This window comes from Salmo salar, chromosome 10 (assembly GCF_965601325.2).
Source record: "Salmo salar chromosome 10, fSalSal1, whole genome shotgun sequence".
NCBI classification, from domain to species: domain Eukaryota; kingdom Metazoa; phylum Chordata; class Actinopteri; order Salmoniformes; family Salmonidae; genus Salmo; species Salmo salar.
Window position 1 is genome coordinate 63,767,304 of NC_138300.1, and position 16,412 is coordinate 63,783,715.

The 16,412-nt window shown below is 40.3% G+C and overlaps 1 protein-coding gene across 1 annotated transcript; it reads right to left on the reverse strand.

Annotated features, from left to right (window-relative positions):
- Positions 1-2,940: 2,940 nt before the first annotated feature.
- Positions 2,941-14,895, reverse strand: LOC106560687 (guided entry of tail-anchored proteins factor CAMLG). Its single transcript, XM_014123805.3, has 4 exons — positions 14,579-14,895; positions 6,277-6,749; positions 6,051-6,116; positions 2,941-4,365 (listed from the first exon to the last, which is right to left on the reverse strand). The coding sequence occupies exons 1-4, from the start codon at positions 14,739-14,741 to the stop codon at positions 4,165-4,167; spliced, it is 903 nt and encodes a 300-aa protein (XP_013979280.1). The 5' UTR covers positions 14,742-14,895; the 3' UTR covers positions 2,941-4,164.
- Between the last annotated feature and the right edge of the window lie 1,517 nt (positions 14,896-16,412).

The following is a 16,412-nucleotide window of genomic DNA, read 5'->3' on the forward strand; positions in this document are numbered from 1 at the left end:
AGGCTGCTGCCTACATTGAGACCCAATCACTGGACACTTTACAATAAATGGATCACTAGTCACTTTATACAATGGCACTTTAAATAATGCCACTTTAATAATGTTTACATATCTTACATTACTCATATCACAGGCATATACTGTATTTTATACCATCTACTGCACCTTGCCTTTGCCGCTCGGCTATCACTCATCCATATACTCATATGTACATATTCTCATTCACCCCTTTAGATTTGTGTGTATTAGGTAGTTGTTGGGGATTGTTAGATATTACTGCACTGTCGGTGTCACGGCTGTCGAAAGGAGCAGACCAAAGTGCAGCGTGGTTGTAGTTCCACATTTTTTTTTATCCGTGAAACTTTGCAATACATAAATAACTGAAATGACAAAACAACAAACCGTGATGCAGAGAGAAACAAACACTACTCAAAATCGAATAACGCACAAAACCAAGGAAGAAAAACCCCTACTTAAATATTATCTCCAGTCAGAGACAATGAGGACCAGCTGCCTCCAATTGGAGATCATCCCAAAAAACAACAACATAGAAATAGAAACCTAGAACCTAAACCTAGAAATACACAACATAGAAAACACAAAACACCCCCTGTCACGCCCTGACCTACTCTACTATAGAAAATGACATCTTACTAGGGTCAAGACGTGACAATCGGAACTAGAAGCCCAAGCATTTCACTACACCCGCATTAACATCTGCTAACCATGTGACCAATAACATTTGATTTGATTTGTCGACCCACATTGCTGACGGAGCTGAAAACGGAGCAGGGAGGGGGATATGAGTGTGTGTGTGGGTGTGTTAGCTTACCAAATGCTGACCCTGGCCAGTGACAGAATTTTCCATCACAAAGTTTTTGAGCAATAATGTATCAATATCTATCATTCACAAATTAGCTATGACTATGAATATACAGCAAAACATTTTTTACTTCATCCTCATCTCAAATTCAAATGGTTTTCACAGCTTGGATGTTTTTAGTTATTTTTTCCTCCCACTTTAGCCACGCAGTGCTTTTCATAAAAGTTATTCTTCGTTATGAAATTATCAACTTTACCCAGTATATCTAAACATGACTATATACACTCACTGTTTAAAGCAAAACTACCAAAACGATTGCTGATGGTGAACCTGAACAATTAAAAATATAATCTATTGTAAACCCCCTTCAACAGTTACAGCTAGATGTGTTGTGTCTCCAGTAGCTTAATTTTATTCCGGTAAAACACAATTTTCAACAGCACATAGATAACAATAACCTAGCAAATTACATAGGTTGTCACTAAACTAATATAGCCTAATATCACGCAAGCCATATCAGGAACACTGTGTGGGTCAATGTGTGAAGCTGGGCACAGTGGGCAGTTTGACTAGGCTACTGATATTCCCTAGTGTTGTTCAGAATGCAAAATTACTTGTAGATCAATGACTGTCAACACAGTTAAATGCTTAATTTGACACTGAAGGAGAGAACGCATCAGTTGTCACAAAAGATGAGCATTTTTCCGAAGGTAGAAAGTAATATTAGCAATTTTGTTTGTGTGAATTGGTGATTCTAATTGTTTGAATCGATTTTCTGAACAATGCATGCTACATTTGGATTGGTTTGGGGTCTGCCGACCTATGCAGTCTATTTTACACGTTAGAATTTTGGATCTGTGTCAGATGGCTACAGCGTCTGCTATACAGATATAGCCATACAGAGGCTAATTCATACATTTTCGATCAGTATATTTTGTATAAAGATAAGCATTATATTGTTAGATTATAGGAGTAACTCTGTTAGGCCTGAAACAAACTTCCTCAACTCAAGTTCAACTGATGGAGTGAGTGGAGCGCCGGGATGCAATGCCTTCATATCATGGCCTGCAGTAGGTACAGCTTAATAATAGACATCATACCAAACCTTCACAAACTATTCTAAACTTTATTAGGGTAATATCAAAAGTAAGTCAAGCCATTGTTTATAGGGAAAATACGAGCAGAAGAGCAAATGTAAACCAGGGGAAAAACCACACGTTCCTCCCGTGCCCAATAAAAAAAACACCCAATCCTCCACAAAGCAAAAAACATTGTTTTGGACCACCTCCCCCCGGTAAATGTCGATCTGTCCCTTAGACAGTGCTAGCTGCGCAACTAAAGATCCTGGTTCGAGTCAAGGCTGTCGCAGCCGGCCGCGCACGCGAGACCCATGGAGCGGCGCAAAATTGGCCCAGCGTCGTCCGGGTTATGGGAGGGTTTGGACGGGAGGGATGTTCTTGTCCCATCGCGCTCTACCGACTCCTGTGGCGGGCCGGGCACAATGCACGCTGACACGGTCGCCAGGTGTACGGTGTTTCCTCCGACACATTGGTGCGGCTGGCATCTGGGTAAAGCGGGCATTGTGTCAAGAAGCAGTGCGGCTTGGCTGGGTTGTGTTTTGGAGGACGCACGGCTCTCGACCTTTGCCTCTCCCGAGTCCGTACGGGATTTGTAGTGATGAGAAAAGACTGTAACTACCAATTGGATACTACGAAATTGGGGATAAAAAAAAGGATTTAAAAAAAAAAGAAAATGAAATGCAGTGATTGCCGAAATGATTCAGCAATCATGATTTATTTGAAAACACTGTTTCCATCATCATTTGTCACAATAAAGGAAGTTCTACATATCAAAAATCCACCCGTCTAACGGATAAAAACTTGATCTTTTGAAAATGTCTCCTATATTTGCGGTTTCAATACACGTCGCAATTTTTTGTTGTTATTGCGTCATTGCTTTTGTCAAATAAACCTGGGTCAATGGAAACCTGCCTACTTTTATCAACCCAAATGAACAACGTCACATATGTACAGTTAGCCTACATCTCAGGTCAAATGAAGCAGCATCATTGGGATAGGAGTTTGATGACTGACTGATCTAAAATCAACCAGAGACAATTGTGAAATGCTCCAAGGTTTTATTGGTTTAATACAGCATATTCATTCCAGTATGTTATTACCAGAAGAAACATTAGATTCTCTATATCTTTGTGTTGATATCGATTTCAATATTTCACATGAAATAATATATTATGAATACAGCATTTACACAAAAAAATTGAAATAATTGCAAAACATTATGAAAAGCAAGCAAGTAAATCTGACAAACAAGAGATCACACCAATGAAGTTACATAGAAAACCTGTCTCAAACTGAATTAGTTAATTTGGATGCAATGAGGGATTAACAGATGATGTAACATGCCACAGCGAGAGTTTGAGTGAGGCTGGGATAGCTAGAAAAGCAATACATGACATTTCCACAATCAGAGTTATCCAGCACAGATATACAAGCTTATAAGATTCCACTGCCCCACATTGAATAGCAGTGACAGCACACACTTTCCAAAAAGACAATCCTAAGCCATCCTTTAATTTTTTTTTTAATGTAACCTTTATTTAACTAGGCAAGTCAGTAAAGAACAAATTCTTATTTACAGTGACGGCCTACCCCGGCCAAACCCTAACCCGGACGACGCTGGGCGAATTGTGCGCCGCCCTTTGGGACTCCCAATCACGGCCGGTTGTGATACAGCCCAGGATCGAACCAGGGTTTGTAGGGACGCCTCTAGCACTGAGATGCAGTGCCTTAGACCGCTGAGCCACTCGGGAGCCCCATCCTTCTCCTAGCCCAGATTAAAAGGTAAATGTAATAAGAGCTTAGACATGTACAGATAAAGACAACCATGTCTTTAAGCATACAAGGGTGAAAAAAATCATAGGCAATATTCAGAAAACCCTGAATGACAAATGCATCTCCTGTCTTCCAAATGAGATAAATCAATTCACCAGAAACAAAACAAAAATTGCGAAGTAACCGGACCCCTTATATAAACACTGTAGAGAGCAAAATAAATGGTAACTTAAAGCAGTTCCTATCGACAAGATGTAGTAGAGGGTCAGAACACAAATGAATGTTATGTTATTTTGTTCAACCTGTCATTTCTGTCTTCTTCCCTTATCTACCTGTGGACATTGCACCTCGACCCCCTCTCCCCTATGGGATCTACTGATTCAGGAAGGGAAATGGTATGGAGAAGGAGGTAGGGTAAAGGATCAGTATCAGGGGTCAGCATAATGTCCAACTCTGTGACACCGCCATTGCACAGGGACTTCCTGTCCATCAGGGAGTCTCAGCCTCTTCTGGACCAACCAACAGCAGGATCTCGTGACTGAGGACGAATGTAAAGAAGTAGACACAGAGGTCAGCGAAGACGTCGCCCATCTTCCTGTAGGTGTCCATGGAGCGGTTGATGACCTCAGCAGGGATACCAGACAATAGGAGCGCGGCAGTCAGCACTGTGGTTTGCATTTTCTTCTCAACCTGGTGGATGATGGAAAGTTTTTACACGTGAATACAATACACAGGTTATGACCATATACGTCTGACCCATTTGGTATACACTATATATACAAAAGTATGTCAACACCACTTTCAGAGCCAGGCCTAATCGCCCAACATTATTGCCGACCTCACTAATGCTCGTGGCTGAATGGAAGCAAGTCCTTGCAGTAATGTCCCAATTAGAGGTTGACCGATTAATAGGTATGGCCGCTTAATTTGGGCCGATTTCAAGTTTTCATTACAAATCGGTATTCAGCATTTTTGGATGCCGATTATGGCCGATTACATTGCAATCCACAAGGAGACTGCGTGGCAGGCTGACCACCTGTTACGCGAGTGCAGCAAGGAGCCATGATAAGATGCTAGCTAGCATTAAACTTATCTTATAAAAAACAATCAATCTTAACATAATCACTAGTTAACTACACATGGTTGATGATATTAATAGTTTAACTAGCTTGTCCTGTGTTGCATATAATCAATGCAGTGCCTGTTAATTTATCGAATCACAGCCTACGTCGCCAAACGGGTGGTGATTTAACAAAAGCGCATTCGCGTCAGGGTATATGCAGCAGTTTGGGCCGCCTGGCTAGTTGCGAACTGTATAAAGACCATTTCTTCCTAACAAAGACCCTAATTCATTTGCCATGATTTTACATAATTATGACATAACATTGAAGGTTGTGCAATGTAACAGCAATATTTAGACTTAGGGTTGCCACCCGTTCGATAAAATATGGATAGGTTCCGTATTTCACTGAAAGAATAAACGTTTTGTTTTCAAAATGTTAGTTTCTGTATTTGACCATATTAATGACCTAAGTCTCATATTTCTGTGTGTTTATTATATTATAATTAAGTCTATGATTTGATATTTGATAGAGCAGTCTGACTGAGCGATGGTAGGCAGCAGCAGGCTCGTAAGCATTCATTCAAACAGCACTTTCCTGCATTTGCCAGCAGCTCTTCGCAATACTTGAAGCCCAAAATTAGGCTGGCAATCATATAGTGCATATAAGAACATCCAATAGTCAAAGGTATATGAAATACAAATGGTATAGAGAAATAGTCCTATAATTACTACAACCTAAAACCTCTTAACTGGGAAATTGAAGACTCATGGTAAAAGGAACCACCAGCTTTCATATGTTCTCATGTTCTGAGCAAGGAACATAAACGGTAGCTTTTTTACATGGCACATATTGCACTTTTACTTTCTTCTCCAACACTGTGTTTTTGGATTATTTAAACCATATTGAACATGTTTCATTATTTATTTGAGGCTAAATAGATTTTATTTATGTATTATATTAAGTTAAAATAAAAGTGTTCATTCAGTATTGTTGTAATTGTCATTATTACAAATATATATATATATATATATATATATCAATAATCGGCATCTGCTTTTTTGGTCCTCCAATAATCAGTATCGGTGTTGAAAAATCATAATCGGTCAAACTCTAGTCCCAACATGTAGTGGAAAGCCTTCCCAGAAGAGTGGAGGCTGTTATAGCAGCAAAGGGGGACCAACTCCATATTAATGCCCACGATTTTGGAATGAGATGTTCGACGAGCAGATGTCCACATACTTTTGGTAACGTAGTGTAGCTGTGCTCCATTCACTATATATTAATGCCAAAAGGTGAAGCGGTATCTCTTACCTTTGGAAAGTATTTGTACAACCCCATGTAGGCCAGTTCGAGGGTGAGGAATGGTGCGAATATGGACTGCAAAAGGGAAGAGTAGCCTAGTTAATGAACTGCTTCAACAAATCCTTACTCTCATATTACCATACATGCTGCATAATCTAAAACAGAATAAGTCAGTGGTATTAAACAAAATCAAAGCTCTCAAGGGAAGAGACAACACTTTTCTGACCAGACTCACCAGATACTTGCAGACAAAAACCCTGACAAAGATAGCAAGGAGGATACTGCCAACAAGCCTGAAGAGCCTGAAGGAGTCCAACTCATCTGGGTCAGAGCTAGCTGCCTCCTGGGCTTGTTTCTCATTGGCCAGTTGGCCTCTGAGCTTCATGGCATCATCAAAGCGGGACAGGTACTTCTGCAACCCTCTGCGTGGGGATCCGGAGCGGCTGGGCTCATCAGCTGCCAGCTGGGCCTCTCCGCGTGGCCTCTGACGGACGCCCGGTGTCACATCTTTGTCCACACCGCCAACCAGCACCTCGCTGGTATCTGGCAGGGGATACCCTCTCCTCTCTGGGAGATCACTGTGGGGGTGGCTGCTGCCTACTGCCTCTGGGAGGAATGGAGACAGTCTGGGGGAGGGGTATGTTGACCACGAGTCGCTCCTGTCCAAGTCCAGATGGAACATGGGTGCCGTAACACTTCTGGATGCTCCTGTTGGGACAAGGTCGGGATTGACATGACATTGTCAGTGTAATGGATAAGGCTAACTTGATTTATCTGTGATATGACCATAGAGATTCTATATATGGATATATTGAATGCAAATCAGTAAGCTTGTTAGATAATACAGAAGAGCGCTGAATTGTCATAACTAAATGACTGCAGCACATTTCACACTGATGCAAGGTTTATTTTCTAGCTCACTGCATCATGGTCCATAGCAATAGTGGTGTGTGGGTAAAATCAACGGGGAAGCCAAGCCAAGAAAAAAGCCTTAATATAACCTGGTTTGTGATAATTGGGTTGTTTGCTCTAGAACAATAAGAAGAAAGTGGCAGAATAAATTTAACCACACCTTCACTTAATCACAAAACTGGAGCGCAACACTGCCCTATCAAGTAAAAAGGCAGTAACTGCTCATAGCGTGGAACTGAGAAAAATTGCTTTTATTTACCTGGGTTTCACAGTAACTGTATCCAGTTACTGCTAACATGACCCCCATTTTCTCCAAAACACAATAGAGGCAGGATACTTGTCCATATGATTAAGCATGTATTTAATGTAGCAAAAATGACATTAACTCATTTTCGACCAAATGATCAGTTACTGCCTTTTTGCTTGGTAGGGCAGAACATGTGTTAGGTGAACTCCACAAAACATTGCATGTAACAAAACAGTTACATGACCTACAGCATGGTCAAGCAAGCTTTGAGTTTTTGTTGTTCTAGGTTATCTGGCTAAAATGCTTGCTCGCTAGCCTAACTTCTTTTCATGGACAACGATGCGCCAGGCGAGCTAGTTAACATTAGCCTACTAAACCTGGCTACACATTTTACTTCCATCCTCTCAGGCCAGGGGCACAAAGTATGAATTTATGGTTGGATCAGAATCGCCATTATAACCATTGGCCAGTATGGAGAACTAAGTAAAACCCCAAGTCCAAATCTACATACATGGCTAATTTAGGAAAAATACAATAATAGCTAGCTACCCACTGGAGGACAATGACACAACGAGATGCAACAATTCAAGTTTTTTTCTGTCAATGAGGTTTGGCTTCTGATGTGATGAGATTGGTGTGAATCCAAATCCAAACTGGCTTCCCTTGACAAGTGTTTTTGATGCACCAGGAACATTCACAGTTGAGCTCATTGATTGGCTATTATTTTATACTTTTTTATCAAGGGAGGCCAAATGCTTGCTGGCTTCCCTTGCATTCCATGCTATGGACAGGAACAATATCATACTCTTTTTGACCAGACAGCATCAGATAGCTGGGCTACACATACAGTACCAGGCAAAAGTTTGGACACACCTTCTCATTTAATGTTTTTTCTTTATTTGTACTATTTCTACATAGTAGAATAATAGTGAAGACATCAAAACTATGAAATAACACATGGAATCATGTAGTAACCAAAAAAGTGGTAAACAAATCATAATATTATACATTTGAGATTCTTCAAAGTAGCCACCGTTTGCCTTGATGACTGCTTTGCACACTCTTGGCATTCTCAACCATCTTCATGAGGTAGTCACCTGGAATGCATTTCAATTAACAGGTGTGCCTTGTTAAAAGTTAATTTGTGAAATTTGTTAATGCATTTGAGCAAATCAGTTGTGTTGTGACAAGGTAGGGGTGGTATACAGAAGAAAGCCCTCTTTGGTAAAAAAGTCCATAGTTTGGCAAGAACAGCTCAGATAAACAAAGAGAAACGACAGCCCATTATTACTTTAAGACATGCAGGTCAGTCAATACAGAACATTTCAAGAACTGTAAAAGTTTAAAAGTACAACTGATTGGCTCAAATGCAATAAATTCCACAAATTAACTTTTAACAAGGCACACCTGTTAATTGAAATGCATTCCAGGTGATTACCTTATGAGGCTGGTTGAGAGAATGCCAAAAGTGTGCAAAGCTGTCATCAAGGCAAAGCATGGCTACTTTGAAGAATCTCAAATATAAAATATATTTTGTTTTGTTTAACCTCTTACATCTAGACGTTCCGCTAGCGGAACACCTGCTCCAATATCCAATGATAGGCGTGGCGCGAATTACAAATTCCTCAAAAATACAAAAACTAAAATTTTTCAAACATATCACTATTTCACAGCATTTTAAAGACAAGACTCTCCTTTATCTAACCACACTGTCCGATTTCAAAAAGGCTTTACAGCGAAAGCAAAACATTAGATTATGTCAGCAGAGTACCAAGCCAGAAATAATCAGACACCCATTTTTCAAGCTAGCATATAATGTCACAAAAACCCAGAAGACAGCTAAATGCAGCACTAACCTTTGATGATCTTCATCAGATGACACACCTAGGACATTATGTTATACAATACATGCACGTTTTGTTCAATCAAGTTCATATTTATATCAAAAACCAGCTTTTTACATTAGCATGTGACGTTCAGAACTAGCATACCCCCCCGCAAACTTCCGGTGAATTTACTAAATTACTCACGATAAACGTTCACAAAAAGCATAACAATTATTTTAAGAATTATAGATACAGAACTCCTCTATGCACTCGATATGTCCGATTTTAAAATAACTTTTTTGGTGAAAGCACATTTTGCAATATTCTAAGTACATAGCCCAGCCATCACGGGCTAGCTATTTAGACACCCGGCAAGTTTAGCACTCACCAATATCAGATTTACTATTATAAAAGTTTGATTACCTTTTGTTGTCTTCGTCAGAATGCACTCCCAGGACTGCTACTTCAATAACAAATGTTGGTTTGGTCAAAAATAATCCATCGTTATATCCGAATAGCGGCGTCTTGTTCGTGCGTCCCAGACACTATCCGAATGGTAAAGAAGGGTCGCACGCATGGCGCAATTCGTGACAAAAAAATTCTAAATATTCCATTACCGTACTTCGAAGCATGTCAACCGCTGTTTAAAATCCATTTTTATGCCATTTTTCTCATAAAAAAGCGATAATATTCCAACCGGGAATGTCCATTTAGCTAAACAGAGGAAAGAAAACAAAGCTTTCGGTCAACGCGGGCACGAGCCTGAGTCTCACAGTACTGTAACCAGCCACTACCCAAACGCGCTACTTTGTTTCAGCCAGAGCCTGCAATGCCACGATTCAGCATTTTGCCGCCTTCTGAGAACCTATGTCAGCCGTAGGAAGTGTCACGGGACAGCTAAGATCCTCACTCTTCAATAAACAGAGACAAGAAGAACGACACCTTGTCAGACAGGCCACTTCCTGCATGAAATCTTCTCAGGTTTTGGCCTGCCATAGGAGTTCTGTTATACTCACAGACACCATTCAAACAGTTTTAGAAACTTTAGGGTGTTTTCTATCCAAAGCCAATAATTATATGCATATTCTAGTTACTGGGCAGGAGTAGTAACCAGATTAAATCGGGTACATTTTTTATCCAGCCGTGAAAATACTGCCCCCTAGCCATAACAGGTTAACCTGTTAGGGCTAGGGGGCAGTATTGACACGGCTGGATAAAAAATGTGGCCTGTCTGAGAAGTAGTGTTTCATCTTGGCTCTTTTTATTGAAGACTCAGGATCTGTGCAATAACGTGACACTTCCTACGGCTTCCATAGGGTCTCAGAGCCCGGGAAAAAGCTGAACGATATCGAGGCAGGCTCTGGCTGAAACACTTTATCGCTTTTGGCAAGTGGCCACTCAGAGTACTATGGGCTTAGGCGCGTGCCCGCTTCGACCGAATGCTTTCTTTTCCTTTGTCTGTTTACCTAAAAGCAGATTCCCGGTCGGAATATTATCGCTTTTTTATGAGAAAAATGGCATAAAAATTGATTTTAAACAGCGGTTGACATGCTTCGAAGTACGGTAATGGAATATTTCGAATTTTTTGTCACGAATTGCGCCATGCTCGCCACCCTTATTTACCCTTTAGGATAGTGTCTAGAACGCACGAACAAAACGCCGCTGTTTGGATATAACGATGGATTATTTTGGACCAAACCAACATTTGTTATTGAAGTAGAAGTCCTGGGAGTGCATTCTGACGAAGACAACAAAGGTAATAACATTTTTCTTATAGTAAATCTGACTTTGATGAGTGCTAAACTTGCTGGGTGTCTAAATAGCTAGCCCTGTGATGCCGGGCTATCTACTGAGAATATTGCAAAATGTGCTTTCACCGAAAAGCTATTTTAAAATCGGACATATCGAGTGCATAGAGGAGTTCTGTATCTATAATTCTTAAAATAATTGTTATGCTTTTTGTGAACGTTTATCGTGAGTAATTTAGTAAATTCACCGGCAGTGTTCGGTGGGAATGCTAGTCACATGCTAGTCACATGCTAATGTAAAAAGCTGGTTTTTGATATAAATATGAACTTGATTGAACAAAACATGCATGTATTGTATAACATAATGTCCTAGGGTTGTCATCTGATGAAGATCATCAAAGGTTAGTGCTACATTTAGCTGTGGTTTGGGTTTATGTGACATTATATGCTAGCTTGAAAAATGGGTGTCTGATTATTTCTGTCTGGGTACTCTGCTGACATAATCTAATGTTTTGCTTTCGTTGTAAAGCCTTTTTGAAATCGGACAGTGTGGTTAGATTAACGAGAGTCTTATCTTTAAAATGGTGTAAAATAGTCATCTTTTTTAAAAATTGAAGTAATAGCATATCTAAGGTATTTGAATAACGCGCCACAGGATTCAACTGGCTGTTGAGTAGGTGGGACGCAAGCGTCCCACCTAGCCCATAGCGGTTAACACTTTTTTGGTTACTACATGATTCCATGTGTTATTTCATAGAATAATAGTGAAGACATCAAAACTACAATGTAGAAAATAGTAAAAATAAAGAAAAACCCTTGAATGAGTAGGTGTGTCCAAACTTTTCACTGGTACTGTACTGAGACGAGAGGGCCACCGTTTCGTTCATTCGAATGCTTTCTCTGGTGAGATACATTCAGCCTCTTGTGAATTGAGAGACAAAAGATCAATAATTTAACATGTATTTTTCTTGGTACATTTTTGGGGGAAGCCTGGCTTCTCTTGGCACCCATGAATACACGCCACTGGTTCATAGTAGCTAGTACTGGAGGGATACTTTTTCTTCAACGAGTCAGACGGGAAGGATTTACTTCAGATGCCTGACAAGGCCCTCATCCCAGTCATTCGCAGGAGAAAGCGACGGAGGTATCGAGAATGAAGGTCCGGGTGCCTTGTAAGGATCTGTCGCCAAGAGAGGGTAATCTACCTTTACCATCGGTCCTATTAACCAACGTACAATCAATCGATAATAAAATAGACAAACTATGATCACGTTTATCCTACTAACGGGACATTAAAAACTGTAATATCTTATGTTTCACCGAGGAGTGGCTGAACGACGACACGAATAACATACAGCTGGTGGTTTTTAAGCTTTTCGGCAGGATAGAACAGCAGCCTCTGGTAAGACAAGGGGTGACAGTCTATGTATATTTGTAAACAACAGCTGGTGCACAAAATCTAAGGAAGTCCCGAGGTTTTGCTCGCCTGAGGTAGAGTATCTAATGATCAGCTGTAGACCATACTATTTATCAAGAGTTCTGTATTTTTTGTAGTTGTCTATGTACCACGTCAAACCGATGCTGGCACTAAGACTGCACTCAGTGAGCTGTATACGGCTATAAGCAAACAGGAAAACGCTTAGCCTTTAGCGGCGCTCCTAGTGGCCGGGGACTTTAATGCAGGGAAACTCAAAATCCATTTCACCTCATTTCTACCAGCATGTTAAATGTGCAACCAGAGGGAAAAATAAAAAAAACTCTAGACCACCTTTACTCCACACACATTGTGACGCGTACCTCACCCTCCTCTATACCAGGCGGTGTCAGAGGAAAGCCCTAAGACTCCAGCCACCCTAGTCATGGACTGTCCCCAAGCCATACGACTCTTGAACAGCTTACCGGAACAGGTTACCCAGACCCCTCTTTTATGCTGCTGCTACTCTCTGTTAATTATCTATGCACAGTCACTTTAATAACTCTACCTACATGTACATATTACATCAAATTGCCTTGACTAACCGGCGCCCCCACACTTTCACTCTGTACCGGTAGCCCTGTATATAGCCTCGCTATCATTATTTTACTGCCGCTGTTAAATTATGTTACTTTTATTTTGTATATTTTTACTTAACAATTTTTCTTAAAACTTCTTAAAGCATTGTTGGTTAAGGGCTTGTAAGCATTTCACTGTTAGGTCTACACCTGTTGTATTCGGCGCAAGTGACATAAAATTTGATTTGTTTTATTAGTCAGTTATTACATTCTATCTATGCTGGCTTTGTCAGGCTACCAGAGACATGAAACAGAGAGATGGGAGGGCATACAGGCTGTCGCCAAATTATTCATGCGCAATTTGTCTATATTGGTAATGGAAGCACTTCAACCACTACATTTTTATTAGACAATATATTACAAAAAAATGTAAATGTGTGACTTCATTACGTCCATGTGTTTTTATAGACACAAGATAGTTAAATGGAAATGCACCCTAGCAGGCAAATGTAGCATCTATTTTCGATGCAAACTTTATAAATGGTCCAACTCAATAAGTTATAAAAACATTTAAATGCACCCCCCTCCCCAATGTAAAAAATATTTTCACACAAGCCTCTCCTTGTATTGTAAAATAAATTAAACACCCTACCCCCTCATATAATTAACTCAAAATAATGTTAATGACCACAAAAAAATAATACCTGCTGTAGTGACCCTGTGTTTATAAACATGAATATCAACTTTGCCATTCCAGCATGCTTTTGTGACACAGTCGAAGCCACGCAGGGCTACAGGCAAGAAGGTTGCGGTTTCGCCCACCAACACGGACAAGCTCACTCTCCTGTTTCATTACACTACAATCAGAGCTGGCTGCAGACAATGATCAGCTTGGAGGAAATCAGATCTCGACAAACAGAAAACACATCCCTCCCTACCTTGTAGGCTTGCCCAGTATCGAAGGCTTGGTTTGACAATCTCCGAATGTTATTAAACGTTTTGGTGTTTCGTCTCTTTCCATTCATCAATTGGCCACTGCACAATTTGGATTGATTGATTGTATTTGTCAGTTAAAAAAATACATGTATTCACAAAGATTTTTTCAAGTGACCGGGATTGCACAATAAAAAAAAAAATCGGGGGACTAACTTGCGGTTTTATTTTTTACGTAAACATATATACAATTACATAGATACAGACACACTACAGATATCGACACAAAAAAATGCCCAACCTCCAGATGAGTATGAGGGGGGAGTTCAAGTACAATTCTTACAAGCTTGTTTGATTGGTAGCTTATTCTTTAAATGTTTGGGGCTGCTGGTGAACCATGATGTGCAGACATAATCAAAGTGACACTGGCCTATAGGCTTAGGTGTCCACTGTATGATATGAATAGTTTAATACATATACATATACTGCCTATATAAAAGGAAGAGTAACTTAGGCCTAACCCCAGAGATATAGATATGCTGGTGGCATGCTACGACACTCACAGTAAATTTCGATCTGTCCCTTAGGTTTCTGGCTTTCAAGAGAGTTTTTCTAAGGCACTGTGCTTCTGCATTGCTTGCTCTTCTGGGTTTTATGATGTGTTTCTGTATAAGCACTTTGTGACAACTACCAATGTAAAAAGGGCTTTATAAATAAACGTGATTGATTGATCTAAAAACGCCTATCAGCCAGCTGGAACAGAGTAATGGTCCGACTGTCCATTGAAGCTAGCTGCAAGCTAATATAAGCTATCAAGCTAAACAATTTGCTTGTCTCATCAGCCAGCCAACCATTGACCACCACTTAGGGTTTCCTTACCGTTGTTTTCAGCTTCAGCTTTGGTGAAACCTACAATTCTGTTCATTCTGTCTTCGGAATTCTTGAGCAATTTTCGTCTCCGAATTTCTGCTCTTCTTTGCGCAGAAGAAAGACAGGTTTTCTCTTCTGGTGTATTTAGACAAGTGTCATCTGGACACTGCATGGTTTCAGAAATATTACGATTATTTCATATACAAGACACAATATTCTAATCGTCTAGACAAATTCTTAGATTATTGCATTTTACTGCAGCCGGATAAAACAGAATGGGGCCTGCCTGTATTGTCAGTTTAGTGCGCACGTTGATGATCTCATCATCTACGTAAAGCCAAAAGGTTCAAATCGTCTTACCCGTAACACGTCTTAACATTTGTAATGATCCTTTTTCACTTGCTTTTTTCAATTGTCAAGTCATTTTTACACCTGTTCTTTACACCTGTCCAGTGCGCATTTACAGGTGATTAGAACGCTTGTTATAGTCATTTTTACGTATATTCCTTACACCTGTCCAGTGTGTATTTAAAGGTGATTAGAACGCTTGTTATGGTCATTTTTACATATATTCCTTACACCTGTCCAGTGTGTATTTACAGGTGATTAGAACGCTTGTTATAGTCATTTTTACATATATTCATTACACCTGTCCAGTGTGTATTTACAGGTGATTGGAACGCTTGTTATGGTCATTTTTACATATATTCATTATACCTGTCCAGTGTGTATTTACAGGTGATTAGAACACTTGTTATAGTCATTTTTACATATATTCATTACACCTGTCCAGTGTGTATTTACAGGTGATTAGAACGCTTGTTATGGTCAATTTTACTTGTGTTCTTTACGCCTGTCCAGAGCGCTTTTGTGTGATTCTGCAACTACATGCACTTCTATGTCCTCGGGTCAATTTTGGGGATTTTATATGTCTTTTTTTGAACACCTCCATATCAAGTCCTTTTGTTCACAGAACCTAGAATTCCTCACAATCAAGTGTCAACTGTATTATCTTCCAAGGGAACTCTCCTTGGTTATCGTCACAGCCGTGTATATCCACCCCGCAAGCAGATACCAAGACGGCTGTCAAGGAACTTCACTGGACTTTATGCAAACTGGAAACCAAAAGAGATGGCAGCTTCGATTCAAGTCCTTAGGAAACTGTGCAGTATTTTGTTTTTATATGTATTATTTGTTACATTGTTAGCCCAGAAAACCTTAAGTGTTATTACATACACCCGGGAAGAACTATTGGATATCAGAGAGATACCAGATACCAGTCAACTTACCAGCACAACCAACACTACGACCAGGAATACAACTTTCCCAAAGCGGATCCTTTGTCGGCAGACCCAAACAACGTCGTTGGTTGAAAGGGTGCCGGAGTGGTCTTCTAGTGAGGCTTTGGATGCGCACACACCACCCACCGCTTCCGGGTATATTACTCACTAATGTCTGGTCCCTAGTTAACAAAGTCGATGAAATTAGGGCAAGAGTTGCTTTCCAATGAGATATCCAGGATTGTAACACACTGTTTGACGGAGACATGGCTAGCTGGGATCATGCTGTCGGAGTCCGTACAGCCAACAGGATTTTTAATGCATCGCGTCGACAGGAACAAACATCTCTCTGGTAAGAAGAAGGGGCGGGTATGTTTGATGATTAATGACTTATGTAACAACATACAAGAACTCAAGTCCTTTTGTTCACCTAACCTACAATTCCTCACAATCAAATGCCGACTGTGTTATCTCCCAAGGGAATGCTCCTCGGTTATTGTCACAGCCGTGTATATCACCCCCGCAAGCGGATACCAAGACGGCCATCAATGAACTTCACTGGA

Bases quoted from the DNA above. Each gene is read 5' to 3' on its own strand.
- LOC106560687 (XM_014123805.3), bottom strand. From the start codon at position 14,741: ATGCAGTGTCCAGATGACACTTGTCTAAATACACCAGAAGAGAAAACC. The intron at 6,117-6,276 runs GTGAGTCTGGTC...TCCCTTTTGCAG, and splicing joins TTTTTGTCTGCAAGTATCTG to TCCATATTCGCACCATTCCT. The intron at 4,366-6,050 runs GTAAGAGATACC...ATCATCCACCAG, and splicing joins TGTACAAATACTTTCCAAAG to GTTGAGAAGAAAATGCAAAC.